Source organism: Ursus arctos, unplaced genomic scaffold (assembly GCF_023065955.2).
Source record: "Ursus arctos isolate Adak ecotype North America unplaced genomic scaffold, UrsArc2.0 scaffold_3, whole genome shotgun sequence".
Classification (NCBI taxonomy): domain Eukaryota; kingdom Metazoa; phylum Chordata; class Mammalia; order Carnivora; family Ursidae; genus Ursus; species Ursus arctos.
The window spans coordinates 41,118,010-41,143,430 of record NW_026622985.1 but is presented as its reverse complement, the minus strand read 5'-3'; the positions used below and the strand labels follow the sequence as shown (position 1 = coordinate 41,143,430).

Genomic DNA, 25,421 nt, shown 5'->3' with positions numbered 1-25,421 from the left:
AAAATAAGCATAAATTATTTTTGAGTAAAGAACAGAGAAAACGCTTTGGTATCTATAGCATAAATTCTTTTCTGCCTGTTAATCATCTCAGTATCAATATAAACAGAAGCAATGATAGGATCTAGTGAAAGGATCTTAAGGAAATGTGAGAAATCAAATGGACAAAATAAATGAAGTTTATGTGCTTTAACTTTAAACTGGCATTTCAAAACCGATTTTTAAAAACGGTCTGAAAATAAGCCCAACTCAGCTGGGAAAAGGGAAGAAAAGGAAACATTTACCTGAGGCATCTCCAACTTTAAAATCACTGTCATCTGAACTATCATAATCGAGAGCTTCTAGCAGAGAAGCTGCCAAAGGCTTCACCTGCCTCCTCTTGGAGCTGCGATCCACTGTTAAGAGAAAACATTACATCGTCATTAATAATCACGCCAAGCAGAGAACAGCTGTGATGCTAAGGGAAGATACGGATGACCTCGTGCAGGGAATCTTTGTCTAATTCAGTTCTCAGCAAAAAAGTGGAGGAAGCTTGGGGTGGGCAAACGGGCTGGGGAGGGCTGGCAAGCAGCACAGGCGGCTCCAGGCTGGGGTGTGGCAAAGACGAACCCCGGGCAGCCAAAATCAAAGTTGACCCCCATAACATCCTCTTATGTTTCTGCGACTCGTTCATAATCCCTCACTTAGACACGGACAGTCAAGAGAAAGAAAACGCGAAGCCCAGGTAATGAAAGAAGCCTTGTTCATTCCCGCAGACTGGAAGGGAAGCGCCCAGGAAAGGTCCAGCTTCCAGCAGAAACCTGCCACCCCCCACCCTGCTCCCACAGGCCCTGACTTCTAGAAGGGTTGAAATGCACCTTTCTCCCGACGGAAGCCTCCGACACACTTACTAAGGAATCCGTGAGGTGGTCGTTTGGAGGAGACCTAGGGAGAGGCTGCGAGAGCCTAGGCAGCGCTGAGGTCGGAACTGATAACCGCGGAAACAAATCCGAAAGATGCTACTTAAAATCGGCGGCGCTGCTGCCGACCGGACCCGGGCGCCTGGAGAGCAGCGCTTAAGTCCCCTCCCGCCCCCCACCCCGCCCCCTAGTCCTCGCCGAACCGGCCCCGGCCGCTCGCGCCCCTTCCCACGGCGCTCCCGTGCCAGAGGCTCCCTCAGGCCCCGGCAGCTTTGGGGCGTTAATTTCCTCCGTTAAAACTGTTAGAAAAAATAAAAGAAAGAAAAACTTTATTAGCCTGCACCAGAAGCAACAAAAGACCCAGAATTTGCCAAGTCCGAGGTCGTTTGCCTGAGACAATAGAGAAAGCAACGACCCGGATACAGCTCGGTAGAGAAGGAAGTGAAAACACAAGGCAAAGAAGAGCAGCAAGAGGCGTGAGCGCGTGCGCCGGGCTTGCAGCCGCTCTGTGTCTCTCCGGCGGAGGAGCCGAACAGAGCCGAGCGAGAACCGAGAGGGAGCCGAGCAGAGCCGAATAATGACGAGCGGTAGCCGAGAGCCCTGAGCGGCTGTTCCCACAAATCACTGAGGCTCCACCCCTCCCCCAAATCCGTGGGAAGCCAATGTTTGTTCCTGGTGTTTGTTTCTCAGGGAGTTACGCAGAGTACAGTTTACACAAAGGGGCGTTGCTAGCTTAAGTTACTACCAAAAACATAAATAATACCGACAGCAACATTCTACCTGCTGCCTCTGTAAATTGCATTGCTTCTTGGAACGTGCGGATATTTTACTTCCTGAGGGGGAAATGTGAGAATCGCATTAGATTTTGCTTGCTGCTTTGAAAATTACAACTGTAAGAGAGGGGAAAAAGCATTAATTTAGTTACATTAATGAACTATTATTACAACGAGTGTAATGTGGACAGTCATTTCCACATAAAGGAATATTTAATTTTACTAAGAAAACATGTAAGAGAAAACATTCCATTTCACAAGTATATCGTGTATTACCTCAGGATGTGTGTCCACATGAATGTGAAATGATGCCTTGCATCCACTTAGGGAATTTATTTTTTAAAGTGAATCTATAAACCCATAAAAACTCAGGTCAGTATGTACAACTGGATATGGTAGTCCTTCAACAGTTTCAAATGCCACATTTATTTACATACAGGTTAAATACTTTCTAAATGATATTAAAATGTTAGAATCTGACTAGTATTAATACTTTTCAAAAGTTTATATATCAAGGACAGAAAGATTTGGATAAAGTTGATTCAGTTCATTAGTTTATTCCACACATAAACATGGAGTGGCAGTGTTTATAACATGGGAAAATAAATGTGTAAGGATCAAATTATATAATGCAATAGTGGAGCTTACTCTTTAAAGAAACATGTTGAATTAGTTTGTGAACTAGAACTGAGTTTTATAATATTAAATTTGACAAAAAATAGTAAATATTTACTACAAAGTAGTATAATTTATGGAATGATTACATAGAGGCTGGATGACCTGCAAGATAGTTGTCTTTTCCCTTCCAGAACTTAAGGTACAGGTAAGGATACAAACAGGTCAGACAATTGCTATATATTGTGAGACAGGCTACCAGAGAAAGAGTACAAATGCTAAGAGGAGAGAAGGCACTCAGGGAAGGCTTCCTGGAGAAAGTGATAGAGCCAAACATACTCTGAACTGACCTGAGAAAGGGAGAAAAGGAGACAAAAATGTTCCAGACCAAGGAACGGTCATGTGCAAATGCTCAGGGCTAAGAAGAATTGGCTAGTTAGATTCCCCAAAAGCTGGACTACTTCTAATGCCCCAGGACATTCCACCGTAACAGTAGCTGTTCAAATTATAGCTCTACCTAATCTTTCTGTGTTCTTTATCCCTGCCAAAAATGTAAACTCCTCCAATCTCTAAGAATCTCTAGCCCCTGAACCAAACTACCACAGCTATGTGCCCCCTCAAATCTTTCTGTAGAAAGTTACATTCCAAAATTTTAAAAGCTACTTAGTAAACCCTCTTTCTTTTCTATGATCATTCATGCACTTCCTTGTCTAAAGTGGAAAGTTACCCTGCAGCCTTCTCAACTGGAGGCCACTCAGGCTCCCACACCTCATTTTCTCAAGAACCAGGGGTGGCATCTGATCCTTAATACCCCCCACTGGCCTTCAGACCTGTTATTCATCCAGTTAAAAGCATAGCAACTTAATTATTTGACCAGTTCCACTTCGGGAACTTAATTTCCATTCTATTTCAAACATGAACCATACTAAGGATTGTTTTACTTCCGAGGTTAGAGAACCAAACATTCCACTCTCCTCCTAGATTCATTGGGAGGAATTATACTGAATTATCTAAAAGGGAAAAGACACTCCGAAAGCTAGCATTCAAATTTCTATAAGAGAAATTTCTAGAAATAGATTTTTTTTTCTTCTAAGATTTCATTAAAGGTCTTTACAGAGCAAAATCCAGGCTCCAGATCCAGCTGCCAAGGAGACCCTGTTATTCCGTGGGTTCTGGCTACAGCATGGCAGGCCACTCTGGATGCCCACCCTTCTGTTCCAAGATGGGGGTGGTAGACAATTTCTTGTCTTTGGGTTCCACATGATCACACGATCAAGCAGGGGCTTCTTAGGGCCAATCTTACCACTTGGGTCCCCGGGAAGCATGATCTTCACTTTGATGCCCAGCACACCCTATCTGAGCCCCACATGGTGCACAGCAGTGTCAAAGTAGTAGTTAATAGGCTTCCCACTGTGAATCATCAGGCCATGCACAAACATCATGGATTTAACCCTCTGTCCTTGGAGTTCCCCAGATACCAAGATCTCACAGCCTTTGGCCCCACTCTTCATCATGAACTGCTGTACACTATAGCAAGCCCTCTGCACAGCAAGTCCACCTAGGAGTTTGTATCGGAGAGACTTTGCCCTAATAATAGCATACAGACCTCTTGTGGCCACCTTTTCAGTTTAAAGTTCTACACTGCCCTCAGGGAAATCAAACTTCTGAACCAGAGCAGTCAATTCCCAGATCTGCCGGCCCTTCTCACCAAGAACATCCTGTGTCCTGGTGGCCAAGATAATGATTTTGTCCTGGTTGGTGTAACTCAGACCTCAACCCCAGAGTAGCCATCTTCAGCCAGCTCCCAAGTGAGAAACTCGTTCAGTTCAGCTTTAAAGGTGCCATTGGCGACAAACTTCCTCTTCTTGGAAATCTGCACCACCATCTTGCTGCCATGGGCTGCTGATAGAAATAGACATTCTGAATAAAAAAATATAAACACATTTATATTTAATGAACATTGCCTAATTGCTCTCTAAAAACAGGCTGTACTAATATATATTATCACCAAGAGTGCATGAGAATTCTTTCCAAACCCCTGGCCATTGAGTATTAATAATCTTTTTTAATTTATAATTTTAAGTAGTTTTAGATTTATGAAAGAATACAACAATAATACTGAATTTGTGTATACTCCTCACCCTGCTTCCACTAATGTCAACATCTTGCATAACCATGTTTACATTTACAAAACTAAGAAGTTAACGTTAGCACAGTATTGTTAATTAAACCACAAACTTTATTTGGATTTTACTAGTTTTCTCACGAATGTCCCCTTTTGTTCCATGATCCAATCCAGAGGACCATGTTGCATTTAAATTAGCAATCTTTTTAAACTTTGCAATACATGTGTTAAAAGAAAAAAAAAGACAAAAAGAAAGGAAAGAAACAGAAAAGAGAAAAAAAAATTAAATAGTGAATTGCTTTTTTGATTTGTATTTAATAAATGTGGAAGAAACTTGTAGGTATTTCCCAATACCTATTATCCTTGTCTTCAAAAATAAAAGCTCCAAATTTTAACTAGACAAGTTTTTCTTTTCTTTTTTTTTCTCTTTTTTGGAAAGATTTTATTTATTTATTTATCAGAGAGAGAGAGAGCTGGGGGAGCGGGAAGGGAGGAGCCTAGAGCCCAGCACAGGCTCAATCTCATGACCCTGAGATCAGACCTGAGCCAAAATCAAGAGTCTGACACTTAACTGACCGAGCCACCCAGGTGCCCCACTAGACACAAGGTTTTCAAGAATAGAGACTACATTTTCTAACTTTCTCGAAGTTATATGTGGTTACATAATTAAGTTCTGGCCAATGGGATGCTAGCTTAAAAGGTATTTACAACTTCCAGGAAATTACATGAAATGAATTCTTTCCGCACTTTTCTGGATGCCTTTTTTCCCCCCTAATCATTGTGGGTAGAACTTCCAGTACACTGTTGAATAAAAGTAGTGAGAATACACTTCCTTGTCTTGTTCTTGAACTTGGAAAGAAAGCTTTCAATCTTTCACTGTTTTGGTCTGATGTTAGCTGTGGGTTTTCATAGATGCTTTTCTTTTGTAAGAGAATAACTTCTGTTTCTAGTTTGCTAATTGTTTTCATTTGGAAAGAGTTTTGAGTTTTATTAAATGCTTTTTCTGTATCTATTGGAACAATCATATGGTTTTTATAATTTTGTAAATTTGTCAGTATGGCATAGTATATTGATTTTCATATGTTGAACCAACCTTGCCTAACTGGTACAAATTCCATTTAGTCATGATGTATATGTTACTGGATTCAGTTTTGCTAGTATATTGTTGAGTATTTTTGCTTGTATATTCATAAGGGATATTGCTTTGCTATTATTTTTCTGTCATATAAAAAATCTTTATTGTTTATGAACTGCCATATTAGCATCTCCTATAATATTTTTCTATATGTCTTGAAGGTACACACTGTAAATTACTATTGGCATTCTTAACTCAGAAAAATTTGAATCTCCTAATGATATGCCATCTTCTTGTTAAATTACTTCTGTTATATAATCTATCATGCTTTTCTTTTGTTCTACATTCAATTCAAGGTATTCATGCATTAGTACACATATTAGGAGAATAAGTATTTCCTAATAGTTGCAACCATGGACAGCCTTAATGTAGTATTTTGCCAAAGAACACTCTTAATTTTCACAATTCTCTCCAACTAATTAAGTTGAAAATGACTGTACAAGTATCATCAACAAGTATAAAAAGCAGATTTATATTTAGAAGTGGTCCTTCAAATTACTCCTACAAAAGGTGGTGAAGTAAGTAGCATAGTGTTATATGGATACTTGCTATATGGAAAAGAAACAAACAGAAAAACAAAAGACAGCAAACAGAGAGTCTGCAGAACTGAATTCGAGTCCAAGCTTTGCCACTGAATTTGTTTGACCTTCAAAAAGGCAACTTGAACTCTTTGAGCCTCTGATTCTTCATATAGAATCTGGACATGATAATAATAACCTCTCTAGTTAAATGAAAAGTTTTGAGAAGTAGATGACAAAGGACTCTCTCCAAAATTACTCCAGAAAATGGGAGAAAACAAAACAAAACAAAACAAAAAAACAAAAAACAAAAAAAACAAGGAGGGCATGCAATGCACATAATGATGTAAAAAGAAAAGAGAAAAAAAAGTTATAATTAAATATGAATTAATTATTGATAATGAAATTGTGAAATTTAATATGATTATTAAGCAAAGATAGGTAACCAGAAGAGCCATAATTCTAAAAGATTATAACTCAATCCAAGAGAGTTGGAGGTAAAGAGATGGGAAGCATGGGGAAAGTAAAATAAGAGAAATGAAAACAAAAATTGAATTGTCTTATATGGTTCAAGGGAGAAGCTGTAGATTCTGATTAATTTTTTTAATCCAGGAAAATACAAATCAGTTTGTTATAAATCTAAGGACAATATACCTGGTTCACAAAGGGTAGTTGAACACATGAACTACCTTTCTACCCTTCCTAAATTTCACTGAAGTCGCAGAACAAATATAAAATGGCCATAAAACCACAGTACTGTTATAAACTCAGGAGGAGTGTCACCAACAAACTTTTGAAGGCTATTGAGGAATTTTGATAATTACAGAGGTAGGGTCAGATTGCCAACAAAACCGACCAGGCTAAGAAGCTATTAATTTCATTCAGGTGAAAGAAAGGAGTTACTGAAGTGAGATTTTCCTATTAAGTGTCTGCATGACCCTCAGATGAGAGATAATAAGGCCTATAAAAAGGGCTAAGCCTTCGACAACAGTATGGGTGATTCATTAAAAGGAAAAAGTCACACAACAATCCTGTTTCAGCTTTCTCTCCAGAATAAAAGTTCAAGTTCAGTTCTTATTAAATGGGAAGTCTGATTCCAGAAATTTTCAGAATGGGTGCTAGGTTTATAAGAGAAAGAATGATAGCCCAGTGACGATCAACTGCCACAGGAAAAATCTAGCATCATGAACTACTCATAAACCATAAAGGATAGCCTACTCACTCACATGCACCCTCCCCGTACCACCAACCTTCTTCCCACCCACTATAACCACTGGAGCAAGGACGTCTATAAACAGAACTAGCATTCGTTACCTGCCGGTTGAACAGGGCTTCTTATTTAGGCAAGGGATATAAATTCTGGCTACCAATACCATGAATCTATGTATACAGACATATAGGCAAGCAAGCTTTGTTAAATATTAAAGTAAAACTAACAACATGAGAGGAACTAAAGTTTTAAAAACCTTTAAAACAATTATATAATTCAGATATATCAGGGTTCCTTGTACATCATGAGATTTAGAAGGTAAAAGGGAGGCAGAGGCCACCTACTTTTAGCTGCAGCAGCACCAAAACAAGCTCCGTTATCTACGAAGATAGAATCCACATTCTGGCATCTACTCACCAGCTTCAAAGGTATAAGGTTACGGTGGAGGAACAGTTCTGGAAAAGGTTAGCGCCAATAGCTGTACTCATTTTCTGACTTCTAGATCACAGCTACAAGTGTATGATCTTCAAACTAAGTCTCATTGGATCCCTGACTTTCATTCCTCCAGCCTTTCAAATGACTTCATATGCACCAAATTTCTTTTCAGCATAACATACCTAGACTGGTTTCTGTTTGCTCTACTGAAACCTTGTCTGATACAGTGTTTACAGAAAGGTGTTCAGAAAATAAATAAATAAAACCTCAAAATGGGAATTTAAGATTTATTATTTAATTTGGTGCGGGTCAAAAGACAGTGGTGATTTTATTACCAGTGGAAAATAAGATATTGGCAATTCAAGGCATGCATGATAAAAGAGTTACTTATATTATCACATGATATTACCTGGAATAAGGTGCCTGTTAAGGCCAGCTCTTTGTAACAAGTATTTGTTATGATCTAATGCTAAGATGAGAATAAGAAATATTGAACAGGGTTGGAACCAGCATAAGCCAGCAGCTAGCCATCATTTATGATCCTTTAAGGATATCTCCTGCAGAGAGCCCATGGCTCATTTTATCTTGCCATAATTAATATTTTCAGAGGTATTCAAGAGAAAACAATATTGATGAAGAAAAGATTGTGCTCAAATTTCTGAACTTGAAGAGAATTCTAAATGTTCCTTTAGAGAAAAGACAGAATATCTATGAAGGAGTAGGAATTAGGTTCAAATAAGAATTGTTAACTGCAACTTTGGATGTTGGGGAACTTCTAAAATCCTTTCAATGCTTTGCAATAAAGTGTTCACTGATAATCATCCTTTTCAAATTATGTAAAATATACTGACTGCAGGATTCTCTTCAAGGATTTAGGCAGCAAAGGTCTATTCTAGTATTACATGAATAAAAACTTTCTACATATTTTTTTTTAAGATTTTATTTATTTATGTGACAGAGAGACAGCCAGCGAGAGAGGGAACACAGCAGGGGAGTGGGAGAGGAAGAAGCAGGCTCTTAGTGGAGGAGCCTGATGTGGGACTTGATCTCAGAACACTGGGATCACGCCCTGAGCTGAAGGCAGATGCTTAACCACTGCGCTACCCAGGCGCCCCAAACTTTCTACATATTTAACAAATGAATAATATTGAAAAGATTTTAAGTTAGTTTCTCACAGCTAGTATGTATATATAGTACAAAAATTTTAAATGTGCAAAAGAGTATCATGAAAATAAATTATCATCTTATCTTTGTACCTTACCCAATCATCTCTCTAGATATAACAAAATAACCTTTTTTTTTTTAAGATTTTATTTATTTATTTATTTGACAGAGAGAGAGAGACTGCCAGCGAGAGAGGGAACACAAGCAGGGAGAAGTGGGAGAGGAAGAAGCAGGCTACCAGCCGAGGAGCCTGATGCGGGGCTTGAACCCAGAACACTGGGATCACAGCCTGAGCCATAGGCAGACGCTTAACGTCTGCGCCACCCAGGCACTCCAACAAGTTACTTTTTTTAAAAATGGTACTTGGGATACCTGGGTGGCTCAGTCACTTTAGTGCCGGACTATTGGTTTTGGCTCAGGTCATGATCTGCCATCAGAAATTGACCTCAGCAGGGAGTCTGCTTCCCCTTTCCCTCTGCCCTTCCCCCTGTTCTGCACTCTCTCCCTCTAAAATAAATAAATAGACCTTTTTTTTTAAAAAAAAAAAAAAGGTGCTTAGCTCAGGGCTGAGTTTTTATAACGGCTTTATTGAGATATAATTCACATACCATAAAATTTACCCTTTTGTGGTGTAAAATTCAGCAGTTTTTAGCATATTCAAAAGTTGTACAACAATTACCGCTACCTAATTCTAGAACATTTACTTACTCCAGAAAGAAACTTCATACCCAGTAGCAGTTACTTCAATTTCCCCTATTCCTAGTCCCTGCCAATCAATAATTTACTTTCTGTCTGTATGGATTTGGCTATTCTAGATATTTCACATAAATGGAATAAAAAAAATGTGTGGTCTCATGTGTCTGGATTCTTTAATCAAGCACAGTGTTTTCATGATTCATTCACATAGTAACATAGCTTTTTAAAAAACTAACATGATACTGTGAAATGTTATCAGTATTTGTTCTGTATGAAAAAAAGATAGGGGCGCCTGGGTAGTGCAGTGGTTAAGCATCTGCCTTCAGCTCAGGGCGTGATCCCAGTGTTCTGAGATCGAGTCCCACATCAGGCTCCTCCACTAAGAGCCTGCTTCTTCCTCTCCCACTCCCCCTGCTTGTGTTCCCTCTCTCGCTGGCTGTCTCTCTCTGTCAAATAAATAAATAAAATCTTAAAAAAAAAAAAAAGAAAAAAGAAAAAAGATAAAAGTGAGAGGTGAGTACTTCAATATTTGCTGTAATAGTTGTTTATTAGACAGATCTCTTAGACAAGCTAAGGTATTCAATTATTTTTCAGTGCATATGAATGGCAGTCTATGGAGCTGTGTTTCACAAGGGGCAAGTCCCAAGAAAGCAAAGCAGATGGGCAAAGACAGCATCAGTGATGCAACATCATAAAATGTACAATACTGGATGTTAGAGAGACAAATAAGGTTAGTTAGAGACAGGTTTCGTGTCATCAACTCAAAAGCTGCAGAGGAGCTTTCAAACAAACAAAAATGCATAAATGATACCTTCTGTTCTTTTTTTAATCCATCAGATATTTAAGTGACAATCATAAGCAAACTCCCTAACATGGTTCTAAATCTATACAATTCAGTTAAGAAATTATTGCAAAATATAACAAAGAAAAGTGAAAAATAAATAAAAGTACAGATCAAAGGATCATCAAGAAGCAAACACCTTTCTAAACACTATGCCAAGGGGTACCTGGTTGGCTCAGCAGTTAAGCCTCTGCCTTCAGCTCAGGTCATGATCTCAGGTCCTGGGATTGAGCCCCTTGTCAGGCTCTCTGCTTAGCAGGGAGTTTACTTCTCCCTCTCACTCTGCCTCTGTTTCTCTATCTCTCTCTCTCTCTCTCTCACTCAAGTAAATAAATAAATCTTAAGAAAAAAAAAACTCACCATGCCAAGACCAAAGAAGCCTCTCTCTTGGGGCGCCTGGGTGGCACAGTTGTTAAGCGTCTGCCTTCAGCTCAGGGCGTGATCCCGGCGTTATGGGATCGAGCCCCACATCAGGCTCCTCTGCTATGAGCCTGCTTCTTCCTCTCCCACTCCCCCTGCTTGTGTTCCCTCTCTCGCTGGCTGTCTCTATCTCTGTTAAATAAATTAATAAAATCAAAAAAAAAAAAAAAAGAAGCCTCTCTCGAGCCTCCTCAATTAATACTCCTTACTTCCTATAAAGTTAGTCATTATCCTGAGTCTAATACTACTTTTAAATATTATATAAATGGACGCACACAGTATGTGTTGTTTTGTTTCTGTTTTTTTTTCTTTTTGTACTGATATTTGTTTTTTGTGAGAATCATTTATGTTGTTATGTGTACTCGTAGTTCATTTGCAATGTGGAATCCCATGCTTGAATGTACTACATTTATTTATTCGTTTGCCCTTGATAAACATTTTTGCTCTTTCCAGTTCAAGGCTATTATAAATAATGATTCTATATGCATTCTTGTTTGTGTCTCTTGGTACACATAAGCACACATTACTGTTGGGTTTATATCTCAGAGTGAATACTGGATAGTATTCAAATATTCAACTTTGGTACAAAAAGTCAAGCAGATTTTCTAAGTGTAGTACCAATTTATACTCTCATCAGCAATGTATTTAAGTCTGGTTTTCTTCTCTTCTATAGGATACTTAATGGAGTCTTTTGAATCTTTAGTTTGATATCCTACATCAGATTTGAAACAATCTTTGTTATTATATTTCCAATTTTTTTTTTTTTTTTGCCTCAGTATCTTAGTCTTCTTCAGGACTTGGATTTCACGTATCTTGGATGCTATCACGTATGTCTCTTGCACTATCACCATTTTGCTTAACAGTTACTTCTTTATTCTTTTCCTCTTGCATTTTATTATAATTAGCAAGAAGAAGCAAGGTTGTACCTTTAACACTTTACTTGGAAATCTCCTCAGCTAAATATCCAAATTCATCATCGACCAATTTTACTTTATACCCAACAAAAGGACACAATTTAGCCAAGTTGTCTGCCACTTATAAAAAGGTCACCTTTCTTACAAAGGCCAATAACATGTTCCTCATTTCTTTCTGTCACCAGAAGCAACTTTAATATTCATAATTCTACCAATATTCTGTTAGTGACAATATGCATATTCTCTAAGATGATAGAAGCTTTCTCTACTGTGTTCCTCTTTTCCAACGGAACCATCACCAGAACTGCCTTTGATGTCTGTATTTCTACCAATTGTCTCTTTAAGGCAATCTAGGATTTTTCTATCATGCACTTCAAAATTCTTCCAGCTTCTACCCATTACTCAATTCCAAAGGCATTTCCTCTTTTCCAGGTATTTGTTACAGGAGCAACTCACTTCTGGTACCAAAATCTGCCTTATTTTTTAAAAGTTTACCATAAAAATTATTACAATTGGGTGACTTAAAATAGTAGGAATTTATTTTCTCACAGTTCTGGAGGTCAGAAATCTGAAATGAAAGTGTTGACAGGGCCACATTTCCTCCAAAAACTCTAGGGGAGAATCTTTCCTTGCCTCTTCCAGTTCCTAGTGGCTCCTGGTGTTCCTGGGCTTGTTGCAAGACTCCAATCTCTATCTCTGTCTTTACATGGATTTTTCTGTGTATCTATGTCTTCCCTTCTTTTCTTATAAAAAAATCAGTCATTGGATTTAGGGCCTATTCTAATTAAGTACGACCTTAACTAATTCTAATTAAGTATGACCTCAACTAATTACATCTGCAATGACCCTAATTCCAAATAACTTCATATTCTGAGGTTCCAGGTATTCACAAATAATGTCAATGGACATTATTCAACCCTCCACAGTCTTCAATATCTTTGTACACAAAAAGATAGTCTGCATTGACCAAATAACGTAGTCTGCCAATCTTGGTGGTGAAAGTTTTTGAGCAATTTCTAAATCAATAATTTTAACTCATATTCACTAGGGCCCCATAGATGAGGGATCTGATATTTCTTTGATAAAACTGTTGTTATTAGACTGGTTGGGATTAAAGGAAACATGGGTGGACTCTTCTTGTCAAGTTTTATTATGAGGTTAATGCTTATTTTGTAATGTGAATTTGGAAGATTCCTTTTTCAAAGATATGGGACAAATTTAATAGCATAAGAATTATCTATACTTTGAAGGTTTGGTAGTTATTATGGACTGAATAATTGTGTGCCCCCCTTTATATGTTGAAGCCCTACACCCCAATGTGACAGTATTTGGAGATAGGGCCTTTGAGAGGTAATTAGGTGTAGATGAGATCATGAGGGTGGAGCCCCCATGATGGGGTTAGTATCTTTATAAGAAAAAGAGAGGCCAGAGCTCACTCTCTCTGTCAAGTGATGATGGCCTCCATCTGCCAGCCAGGAAGAGGGTTCTCACTGGGGACCAAATCTGCTGACACCTTAATTTTGGACTAGTGAATGCTTTCATATATATAGCTGTTTTTAAAGACCAAAACGGTAGTTTGCTCTCTGCAGATGAGTAACATACTTTGACTGTCTTACCTCATGGATACATCAACTCTGCAGTCCTATTACAGGGTCCTTGATCACCTCTTTATTCCACAGAAATTCATGTTGGTCAGTTACATTGATGGTATCATGGTAATTGGACCTAGTAAGAAAGAAGTAACAACTACTTAGGACATAGGTAAGATAATTATAGGCCAGATGGTAGAAAGTAAATCTGGCCAAAAATCAGGTTTCTGCCACCTCAGTGAAATTTCTAGGGTTCCAGCAGTCTGGGACATGTCAACATAGCTCTTTAAAAGTAAAGGGCAGATTATTGCATCTGGCTCCTCTTATCACAAAGAAGCTTTCTACTATGTGGGCCTCTTTGAATTTTGGAGGCAACAATTACATGATCTGTGTGTGCTACCCTGACCCATTTACTGAGCAACTTGAAAAGCTGCTAGTTTTGGGCAGGATCCTGCAACAGGTCTGGGCTCCCCTGCAAATTGTTCTTCACCTGAGATGTATAACCTAGCAAATCTGTTGGTGCTGGAAGCAAATTACCATGCTACCTCGGTTATCTACCATGAACTGGGTCTTATCTGACCAACGAAGCTATAATATTGAATATGCACTGCAGCATTTCATCACCAAATGGAAACCATCACCTGATGGATTTGAGTAGGTCCTGAAAGCATAAGTTCCATGTCCGTGTTCTATACTCCCCTCTCAACCTGCACCTATGGTAATGGAGCATTGCCTATGAACAATTAACTAAGAAAGACATATTTGAGCCTGGTTTACAGATTGTTCTGTATAAAGTGCTATCAATATTCCAAAGTAGACAGATGTAGTACTGTAGTCCCACTTTGGATTGACTCTGAAGGACAGTCGTGAGAGACAATATGGAAGTGGTTCTTCTTACTTTCCCTAGTGATCCACTAGTAAAATTCTGATTTACCATCCCTGCAACTGTGGCTTTGCTGGTTTAGAAGTCATAATTTCAAGGAAAGAAAATTCTATTACTCTATTAGCTTGGGTGGTTGATTTTGATTAGCATGGGGAAATTGGGATACTACAACTCAATGATGGCAAAGAGGAATATGTCCGGAATGCATGAGATTCCCCTAGGGCATCTCTTATTTTTTCTTTTCTTGCCAAATTCCTTCTTTAGTTTCTATATTCCTGAACTACGTTTATATCTAATTCTGTGACAAAGGGCTCTAGAAATAGGGTCTCTCTGTCTCCATGGGTTCCACCTGTCCCCACTTCTAATGTTATCTTTGCTTCTGACTTCACGTTCCTCTTCCCTTACTGACTGCCTCTCCTGTTGACTTCAGACTGCAATAAGATACTGCTCCCATGATTGCATAATGTCAGTTCCTTGTAATAAATTCCTTATTATGTACGCATATTTTCTAGGAGTTCTGTTTCTCTGGCTAAGCCCTGAATGGTATATTTATTTGCCTCCATTTCTGACTTGATCTAACTTTGCTGTTCTGATTCCTCCCTCCTGGCCTGGTCCCTATTTTAGGGTTTTAGCATTAACACTCTTCTCTCATTATACTTTCCTTCACACACATTCTTCATGGACAAGCTCATCAGTTTCCAATAACTGTCACCTATATCCCCTTTCCTTTTAAATGGTACCTCTAGACCAAACTTCTCTCTTGAGCTGAAGAGTGATGCTTCTGCCAGCCTTCAGAACATCTCTAATTGGATATTTTAGAGGTATACCAGACTTTTCTTAACATTTCCAAAAATGAATTTATATTCTTGATCTTGGTTAGGACACTATATATCCAGTAGCCTAAGTCATATATCAGTGTCTACTGTAGCACTTGTCATAAAGCTTTGTAATAATGATACCACTAGCCCCACTAGACTTGAAGATGTTGAAGAAAGCAATGTGTTATTCTTCTTATCCTAAGCACCCAGCATGAGGAGCAATATACAGTGGTCATTTAATATATGTTTAATGAATGAATGAATGAATGGATTCATACAGAAGATAGAAATTTCAGAGAGATAATAAATAACAGAAGAATAGAACGTAGCTATTCTAAAAAAAAATTTAATTTGAAGATCTAGGGGTATGGTATAATTTTCCAAAAATTGTAAATATGCAGTTTTCCTAAAATATTGTTTAACCAGGAAGTTTCAGTGAAAATGAGTGTCACTATTTCAAATTGTTAGAGTTTTGGGGCACCTGGGTGGCTCAGTCGGTTAAATGTCAGACTCTTGATTTCAGCTCAGGTCATGACCTCAGGGTTGTGGGATCCAGCCCTGGTCAGGCTCCACACTCAGCCAGAAGTCAGCCTGAGATTCTCTCCTTTTCCCTCTACCCCTCCACCCCCTTGTGCATGCTCTCTCTTTCTCTCCTTCAAATAAATAAATCTTTAATAAAATAAATAAATAAATAAATACATTGTTAGAGTTTCTTTGCTTTTCAGTATTCATTGAATTTTGTACATAAAGTTCTTAAGGTATTTAATTTAAACTAATGGCAGTATGTGAAGCTTTGAGATTTACAACAGTGGAAGTAAACTTTCACAGCCCAGAATATGTTCTCATTTTTCTAATAGAAATTTTATAATTAAATACAGTTTATGCTAAGTAACCATTATACTAGTGGAAGAACATATTTATTTTTAGATTAAGGATAGCTGCAGAATCTTCATTAACAAGTGAAGGTATAATTTGTATTTGTGTTATCAGAAAAACAACTACAGTTGTCAATTTATCTGCTAGAAAAATAATTAAATGCCTAAATGCAAACAGAGTAAAAAATATAAGATTCTGCCTTCAATTTGCATTATTATCATATTCCACGGCTCACTTACCAAATTATTCTTCTTTAAAGAAGCCATTTTTTTTACTGTCACACATTAATAACAACACATAATCACTCTGCCTTCCAGAATTTTCTAGGCTTGAATTTACAGAGAAACTCTGCAAGAGAAATCATTTTTGGGGGGTGCTATTGATACACTGCTTAGACATTTTTAGAGCTATTTGCAGTACAACTTACATCTAATTTAGACAACTATGATATATATTTTTCTAGTCTGATCTCTCTTCTGACCTAGAGATTTGTATTTTACATAAATACATATCCATCATTCTCTATTGTTTCTTATCGCAATAATTGGCATCAACATCCACACAGCCAATCAAAACTGAACCTCTGAAAATATCTTGGGCTTCTCCTTCTCCTCACTGCCTCACTTTCGACCAATGTCTGCAATCCTTTCTACATCATCACACTGCCCACACTGGTCCAAGACACTATATCTCTCGCAAGGACTACTACCATGGCCCTTGACCATCCACTCCCCTTTGATGCTTTTGTCCTCTAATCCATTCTTCATGGACAAAGCAATCGTTTACAACCACAGCAACTCTTTTATTTACTTATTTATTTGCATAACTTCCTAATGCTCTCAGCATAAAACCCTTGATGTTTAAGTGGTCACTAGCCCAGCAGATCTGATCCCCACCCTGCTCTCCCTCTTCAAGTTCCAACCATGCCAGACCTCCTTCCGCTTTTCAGAAGGATCTCTCCAGTTTCAGCCTGTCACACTTACTAACACTATTATGTACACCTGCATCATCCGTTTTAACTTGGTCAATGTTTACTTCTCCTTTCAGTTTCACTTTGCTTTTTCGAAGGAGCCTTGTCCTAGTCTTCTCAGTCCCAATCACTGGAGTGATGAGTCGATTAATGCTTAAAACTACGTAGGATATTGGAGAGGGTTCAGATTGTCCCGAGACCCCGGAAGCCAGTCCCATGTTATGACTTTCAGATAAAAAAAATAAAAACAACAGATAAATGAAAATTGTGTTAGAGTACTGTAAGATATGTGTAGGAACAGGAGCACTCAAAATACCTTTTAAGAATGCAATTTCGGGTCCCGGGACAGGGTATAAGGGTATGCCATTGAACATTAAATCCAGAGCCAGAACCTGGGGATTTAGAGATTACATACGTTGAGAGGGCTACTGCCATCGTCAAGTCATTTACTAGTTTTTAACTTCTGCCCGTTAGCGACAGTCTAACACAGGAAGCAGCTGCAGTCTTAAACCACAGTCGCTGACCTTAGCAGCAAGAGACTCGACCTGCTCTCCAGGCGCCGGACGCTCAGCAGCCGCAGGCGCCGTGCAGCTCCCTCAGCGACCTTCAGGGCCGGCAAGCGCGCGCCCAGCACGCGCGCCCTCAACCCCTTAGCGCGCGCGGACAGGCTCGCCCGCGCCTCCCAAGAAGACCCCACCCATCCCATGTCTCAACGCGAGTCTTACCGAGAAAGTGCCTGTCTAGTCAATCAAAGTGTTCAAATTTCGAAGCAAAAGTTACCGGTCAGAAGCATATATAGGACAGGAGTGAGAATGTTTCGCCTGGGACTGGAATGCTAAGGGTCTGGGCAGGTTAGAGCGGACGCATAAGGCGCTGGGTCAAGGCAGGCACTGTTAAGGACAGTCGCATCCGGGCCCTCGTGCCGCAGACTGCCCTCCGTGCCAGGGGTCCTTCAGGTAGGAGGTTCTGGGTGACTTTGGACGTCCGTTCATCCTCGGTGTAGGGTTTAGTTAGTGCCGGGCCTTCCACTTTTGGTTTTTTCCTCTCCTGGACAGGAGGCCTCTGCCGCAACCATGTTACGCCAGATTATCGGTCAGGCCAAGAAGCACCCGAGCGTAAGTTCGTGACCCCTTTCGCAGTGTCTTCACTTGTCCATCCTGTCACCGGCTGCGGCTTCCTTACCTTCTGGGGGCTTCCTCCTTCACTGTTCTTGGGGTGTACCCTGCTTCACTTATGCTGTCCTCCTAATTGCTCCGGGCCCTCGAGCTCTGACCACGCCGTGCTTTGAGGGGTTTAGGCTGGCAGGCGGAAGGTGAGGGATACCTTCGAGGAAAATAAACTGGTGAATGTTGGAACAGCCTGCTGGTTGCACCCTCTGGTGTGTTGGTTGGGCCGAGGGATAGTTGTGCCCAGTGTGGGTTGGAGACCAGCAGGTCAGGTTTTCTATTTGTTATGCCATCTCAAAGATTTAGTGCTCCCTGCATTGCACCACCAGGCCTTGTGGCAATTACAAAGGTCTATAATCTTGGAATCCTCAGTTTGTCTTGACGTCTTTAGATTTTGGGGGAGTTCGGTAGCGCAGAGGTGACTCGCAGTTAAGTTCTTTTGTATCTCAATTTTCTCCGCACCATATCAATGTGTTGTCCTAAAACTCAATTACGCAGTCTTTATCTTAAACCCGTTGTGTAACTACACATTAAGCATTGGTAGCAATATGTTGTCAGAGATTTATGCATGTAACCAATGTTTGTAATGGGCATGCTTTTTTTGCTCATTCAACATTTTAATTTCACAGAATTTATGCTTTTCGTAACAAGACAGGCCAAGAAGTTGTTTTACAAACCTCGAGAGAAAGGAAGCCGGGAAATGCAATGAGAATAATGTATAAATATTAGAGAGGTGAAGAAGACTTGATATATTTTACTGGAAATTTAAAAATTTGAATATGAGTTTTTCTGCATGAAACCAGATTCATCTTCACATCTTTCAGAAATTCCATTTCTTTCTTTTGAACACAGTTATAAGAAATCTTACCTCAGTATAAGGTCTACCTTTATTAAAATTTTAAAACAAGACCGAAAAATAGCAGTTTGAGACTTCATAACTGGTGTGTAGAAACTACTGTAGCCTTTCATTTTTTCAGTATTTAGGTATTTGAAGCTGGCAGTTAATTCTTGTCTATTTTGTGTTTGATTCTAGTTGATCCCCCTCTTCATATTTATTGGGGCCGGAGGTACTGGAGCAGCGCTGTATGTCTTGCGCCTGGCGTTGTTCAATCCAGATGTCAGGTAAGTACTTAAAAATTTTATAACTCTGATGGTCTACAGCTGGTTTAGAAGCCATAATCTTCAGGGAGGCAACATCAAGTAATAGAGCCTAAGTTTTGTAGTCGTGTATAGGAAGTTCAGATTCTAGTTCTGCTGTTGTCATTTACTTTTCTTGGTTCATAAAATTGTCTAAATTTCTCTGAGTCTCATTTTTCTCATCGGTAGAGTAGAACTGCTAATATCTATTTAGAATCTTGTGAGAATTGAGATAACTATTTTTATAAAATACTTAATCAGGGTTGCTGATACATGTAAATGGTTTTTGCCTGCTTTTCCTCAATAAGGAATGCTTTTTTTTTTTTTTTTAAAGATTTTATTTAGTTATTTGTCAGAGAGAGAGCACAAGCAGGGGGAGCGGCAAGCAGAGGGAGATGCAGGCTCCCCATTGAGTAAGGAGCTTGATGCTGGGCTCCATCTCAGGACTCTGGGATCATGACCTGAGCTGAAGGCAGACACTTAACCTACTGAGCCACCCAGGTGTCCTAGGAATGCTTCTTTTTGAACTTGGAGAACAACAGGCAACAAAAAGATTTATTGTTATTATGTATACTTTTCTGTATATCACTTCTTTACTAAAAGCCAAGTTTAGAGTTTCCTGTGACAGGGATAGGGACATTCACTGTCCCAGAGGCCGTGTGTTCTACCCTTTCTTCTTTTTTTTTTTTTTTAATTTAAATTCAATTAGTCAACATATAGTACATCATTAGTTTTTGGTGTAATGTTCAGTGATTCATTAGTTGCGTATAACACCCGGTGCTCATCACATCACATGCCCTCCTTAATGCCCACCACCCTGTTACCCACCCCCGCCACCTCCCTTTCCACAGCCCTCAGTTTGTTTCTTGGCGTCAAGAGTCTCTCATGGTTTGTCTCCCTCTCTCATTTCTTCCCATTCAGTTTACCCTCCCTTCCCCTATGATCCTCTGTGCTATTTCTTATATTCCACATATGAGTGATGCAATATGATAATTGTCTTTCTCCAATTGACTTATTTCAGTTAGCATAATACCCTTCAGTTTCATCCATGTTGATGTAAATGGTAGGTATTCATCCTTTCTGATGGCTGAGTAATATTCTGTTGTATTTATGAATCACATTTTCTTTATCTGTTCATCTGTTGAAGGACGTTTCAGCTCCCTCCACAGTTTGGCTATTGTGGACATTGTTGCTATGAACATTGGGGTGCAGGTGCCCCTTCTTTCCACTACTTCACTAAATACCCAGTAGTGCTGTACCCTTTTTTCTAATTGATGACATGATTTTGCTAATTATAGAGCCTATCTCTGCTTCAGCTCTAATGAAAACAACACCATACTTACTCTAATAGAAAATGAGATCTATTCAAAATACTGGCTTCTTAGGAAGTACAAAACTATTTTAAATAGTTTTATTACTATAACAATTACAATATTTGTTCCTTTTAGTTGGGATAGGAAGAATAACCCAGAACCCTGGAACAAACTGGGTCCCAATGAGCAATACAAGGTAAGCTACAGTATTGTTTCAGAATTGCTAGAAAGTGTATTTTAATACTCATGTAGTAGGGTTTTTTTTTGTTTTGAAATTGGATATACATGTAAAATTCCATTATAATGAACTTTGGAGGAACTGCTAGATTGTTCTATGAAATTAAAATGGCGTATTTCCCTAGCACATATTTTTTTCTAAGGTTTTATTCACAGACACTAGACTCTGGATGTGAAATTAAGATAATGTTTTCATTATTTGACTAAGTAAAAAAAGTAGAGGTGGTGTAGCTATCATATACCATTTTCTTAGATCTTGAATAGTCTAGTGCAGTGGTTTACAAACTTCAGTGTACGTAGGCCTCACGTAGACAGGTGGTTAAAACACATATTGTTCAACTCCATCCCGAGAGATTCTAATTTAGGAGGTCTGTTGTGGAGACTAAGAATTTGCATTTCTAACAATGTTTCAGGTGGTGCTGATGCTGCTGGTCCATAGACCGCACTTTGAGTAGTACTATTCCAGTGGATGGTTTGGTTGGCTTTTCTTTCTTGTTGGTATGGTTGAAATATTTCAGGTGAGGGTAATTAGGAAGAAATGAAATTCAGTTGAAACTTAAATTTTACAATGAACTTCTAACTAAACTTTTTAACATCTTACCTGAAAAGTGGTTTATGGAGCTACTCTTTCACAGAATGAGTTTATGGACTGAGACCATTTAGTTATTTTATTTTAGTTATTTTATTTGAGATACAAATATGGACTGAGACCATTTAGTTATTTTATTGAGATACAATTGATAAAATTACGTTAAGTGTGAAATATACAAGGTGTTGGTTTGATAAATTTATGTGTTGCGGTATGATTAATAGCATTACCTAACACTTTTATTGTCACATAATTACTATTTTTTTGTGTGTGTTGAGAAAAATTAAGACCTAGTGTCTTAGCAGCTTTGACGTGTGTAATACATTATTCACTATAATTCCTGTGTTGTGTATTAAATATCCAGGACTTGTTTATTTACTAGTCACAAGTTTGTACTCTTAAACATCTCCCTAATTCCCCCATCCCCAGCCCCTGGTAACCACCATTCTACTTTAACAAGTTCAGCTTTTTTAGATTTCACATATAAGGGATATCATGCAGTATTTGTCTTTCTCGGTGTGGTGTATCTTACTTAGCATAGTGCTCTTAAAGCCCATCCATTTTGTTATTAATCTGAGACCATTTGTTGATTCCCTAAACATAACCCTCCTTATGTGTAAAAATTTTGCATACAAAGAAACTCTGGAAATGTTAAAACCAGGGCAGCTTTATTAGAGTATTATTCATATTGCATACAACGTACCTATTTAAAGTGTGTAACTCACCATGTGCACTTTGCTGCTTCATCAAAAGAGAGAAATAGCAGTTTGCTTAAGCACTCTCAAGAACGGGTACCCTGACCAATGAGTGGAGATCGACATCCAATGGAGGTGGCTGCTATTATTATTAATAAGAGCAGCTTTTAAGATAATTATTGCCTTTGCTGATTCCAAGCTTTCCACTCAATTGGCTGATTGTAATTGGGCTCCCAAATCTCTAAATGGATCTCCCTGCAAGAAACAAAAATGTGCTGGCAAAGCTGAAATGAGCCACCTAACCTGTGTATTACATTTTAACTTGAAAAAATGGTAAATGGGCATCCTGATTTATTTTCCTCTCTTATAAGATTGTTTTAGTACATTTTAGAGAAAATGATTCCACATCCAGTAAACTTTAAAAAAGAAAAGGGAAAAAACAGGCCTTGATCCTTCCACCAAATTGTGTATTGGAGTCTCTGGGTAGGTGTAGTTCAAAAAGCTCCCTAGGTGATTCTGATAATGAAGGCAATTACCAATGCCCTGGCACTGCAATAACACATGCCAGAACGAGGACATATGAATTGGAAATGGAATGTTGCTACAGCAAAAATCTATTTTGTATGGCATGAATGGGATGAGTAGCTATGACCTTGATTTAGAGATTGGAAAGATGAATCATATTTGATAAAAAAAAAACTTGATAAAGTATCACCTGCTGTAACTTGGAAAGTGGACCATGTGCCTAAAGAGCTTGTTATGAAAAGATTTTGGAAAACAGGATGTTAGTGGACTATTATTGGCTGTATTTGCCAAGAGATGAACTTGTAGAAGAATTGGGCGATTTGTAAGCAGAAATAAAAGGGAACCAAGTCCTGAACTTGTGAGCCTAGAGTGAATGAAACCTGCTGCTGCTCGTAAACCTAAACAGTGAGGTAGACTAGATTATTTTTATCATTCACTACCCCTCACCTAAGATAATTGAGTTTTTTTGTTTTTGGCCATGCCACTTACTCTGGAAAACTCTTAAGTGAGGAGAATTGATATCTGCCACTTCTGAACCAGCGTGTGCTTCCCCCATTGTTCTATTTCCTCTGTCCTGAGACCAAAATGGACAGTTATTATTCATTCAACCCAGAATTTCAATGAAGAGAACACGGAGCAGTCAGCTTTCAAATGGCATATAAGCAAGTGAAAAACAAACCTTTTGTTGTAAACCACTAAGTTTTGGGGATTATTTGTTGCCACTTTGCAAATTTAGCCAAAGTTAAGGCCAACAAGAGGAGACAACTAAAATAGGATTAAAGCATTAAAGGCCCAGCAACACTCTCAACTGAGTAAAGTGTCCCAAAGCCACGATCAGAATATGTGTGCGTTCCCAACTATTCCAGAGACCTTCCAGATAGCCACCATTAAACTGAGAAAAAGAATGGGGACATGGAAGCTGAAAAATAAAACAGATTCGAAAATTACTTCATTACTTCAACAGAAAATTTTGTTGCTGGCACATGGAACCGAATAGAAGCAAATACATCAGAAGTCTGCTTAGTTTTGGGAAAATTGGCAGAGATACTATGACCTTTCCACTCTGCATGAGTGTGAGGGCTTGATCCTGCTTCTTATTCAGTGTTGGCGAATCTTATAACTTGATCTTCAATTGTCTCTTTATAAAGTAAGAATGAGTAAGGCTGTGATAATTAAGATAAACATAAAGCATTGTGCCCTCAGTGTCTGGCATTCATTAGAAGAACCCAATCAATGTTTATTTTGTTAATCTGTAGCCTGTAGTTCTTTTATAAATATTCCCTCTAATTTTGTTAACATGTTAAGATAGCACAATTAGTTTCTTTTTAAAAATCTCGTTGTCTAGATTCAATTGCTTCATAAGAACAATGTCAGAACAAAGATTATTGCTCTTTGGCTTATTTATACTTCTCTGTCTATGCAACTTAGTGTATATCTCAAGGATAAGCTTTACAACCTGGAAACTTTTCTTTTTTTAAAACTTAAAATAAGAATTTTTCAGTTGGAGATAAAGAAGTTAGGGTATGTTTGGAAAAATAAAGAAAAGAATTTGAACAAATAATAGATCAGGTTTATGAGCTTTTTAAAAAACCCTGAAGAAAATGATTCTGCAGTTTTTAGTTCTTTTGGAGTTAAAATAATGTAGTCTTCAGGTAATTAAATCACAGCCTCTTCGGCGTTCTTTGGCACAAGAATGTGTAAACCCAAGATTAAGCCTTGGGCTTAATGTATAAGTCCTTATGTTTTCTCAGTAGGAACTCGTGGAGATGTTTCAAATACAAATCATTTAAAAAAAGTTCGTGAGAGTTAGAGGCAGTTTTTTTTCCTAAAGCAATCATAGATTTCTAAAATTAATTTTAGTTGGGATTTTTTTTTTTTTTAAGATTTTATTTATTTGAGAGAGAGCATAAGCAGGGTGAGGGTCAGAGGGAGAAGCAGACTCCCCACTGAGCAGGGATCCTGATGTGGAACTTGATCCTGGGACTCCGGGATCATGACCTGAGCCAAACGCAGCCTCAACCGACAGAGCCACCAAGGCGCCCTAGTTGGAAATTTTTTTAGAAATTACAGGTTTCCAAACATGCATTATGATTTAAATAAAAAATTATTTAGAAGCAAAAATTCGGTATTGTTTAAAAACTTTTGTACCGGAAGTGGTCAGGTGTCGTCAGTTTGATATTGATGCAATCTGATTTAGGAAATTGAGGGAACATACTAACACTGTTCTTCTGAGGTAGATTGAATATTTTTACCTTACCAAAATCATTACCAAAGGACTGGAATTTTAGTGTCTGTCTTTGGATGATTTTTATATTGTTAAATATCCATAATAAAAAATTCATGTCTGTAATTGTTACTATAGAAAGCTGAATAAAAATAATTTTAAAACTTCTGTATCATCTCTGTGTATTTGATAGATTATCTAAAATATCTTTTTTCTTTTCCAAGTTCTACTCAGTGAATGTAGATTACAGCAAACTGAAGAAAGAAGGTCCAGACTTCTAAATGAAATGTTTCACTATAAAGCTGCTTAGAATGAAGGTCTTCCAGAAGCCATCCGCACAATTTTCCACTTATCCAGGAAATATTTCCCCTCTAAATGCACGAAATCATGTTGGTGTATTATGTTGGGGTTTACACTGAATAATAAATATCTGAAACTTGATATGTGTCACTATTTAATGCTAAAAATCTGCTCTGAACTTTATAACTAGGGTATAGGAAATAAGCTTAGAATTCAAGGAATTTCTTGAATTTCCATCTATTTGTATAATTTGAAAATAAGACTTTAAGCTGCTCAAATCACTTTTCATTTTTTTGTGTGTATGACATTGGTAACTTCACTGAAGTATATTTAACAACTGGAGCTGGAAATTATGCA

The 25,421-nt window shown here is 38.3% G+C and overlaps 2 protein-coding genes and 1 pseudogene across 11 annotated transcripts in view; 1 reads left to right on the top strand and 2 right to left on the bottom strand.

The window, feature by feature from the left end:
- Positions 1-4,080, bottom strand: part of PHF14 (PHD finger protein 14) — a 210,677-nt gene extending 206,597 nt beyond the window's left edge. For 4 of the 10 annotated variants that reach the window (XM_057304469.1, XM_057304471.1, XM_048213119.2 and 1 more), the window contains exons 1-3: positions 3,993-4,080; positions 1,677-1,729; positions 282-392 (exon numbers count right to left, since the gene is read on the bottom strand). In XM_057304469.1, coding sequence (XP_057160452.1) covers positions 282-392; positions 1,677-1,698 — 133 coding nt within the window. In that variant the 5' untranslated portion in view covers positions 1,699-1,729; positions 3,993-4,080. Of the gene's footprint in view, positions 1-281; positions 393-887; positions 1,603-1,676; positions 1,787-3,992 lie in introns of those variants that run through there. The other 6 variants (XM_057304473.1, XM_057304475.1, XM_048213118.2 and 3 more) reach the window with 4 other exon arrangements.
- On the bottom strand, positions 2,202-17,264 carry LOC113260629 (40S ribosomal protein S3-like; annotated as a pseudogene).
- Positions 17,265-17,817: 553 nt separating this feature from the next.
- Positions 17,818-25,205, top strand: NDUFA4 (NDUFA4 mitochondrial complex associated). The gene is made up of 4 exons (XM_026506570.3): positions 17,818-17,993; positions 19,078-19,166; positions 20,630-20,690; positions 24,989-25,205. Exons 1-4 carry the CDS (start codon positions 17,952-17,954, stop codon positions 25,043-25,045), a joined length of 249 nt encoding a protein of 82 aa, XP_026362355.1. The 5' UTR covers positions 17,818-17,951; the 3' UTR covers positions 25,046-25,205.
- Positions 25,206-25,421: the final 216 nt, after the last annotated feature.

Bases quoted from the DNA above. Each gene is read 5' to 3' on its own strand.
- NDUFA4 (XM_026506570.3), top strand. From the start codon at position 17,952: ATGTTACGCCAGATTATCGGTCAGGCCAAGAAGCACCCGAGC. The intron at 19,167-20,629 runs GTAAGTACTTAA...TGTTCCTTTTAG, and splicing joins TTGTTCAATCCAGATGTCAG to TTGGGATAGGAAGAATAACC. The intron at 20,691-24,988 runs GTAAGCTACAGT...TTCTTTTCCAAG, and splicing joins GTCCCAATGAGCAATACAAG to TTCTACTCAGTGAATGTAGA.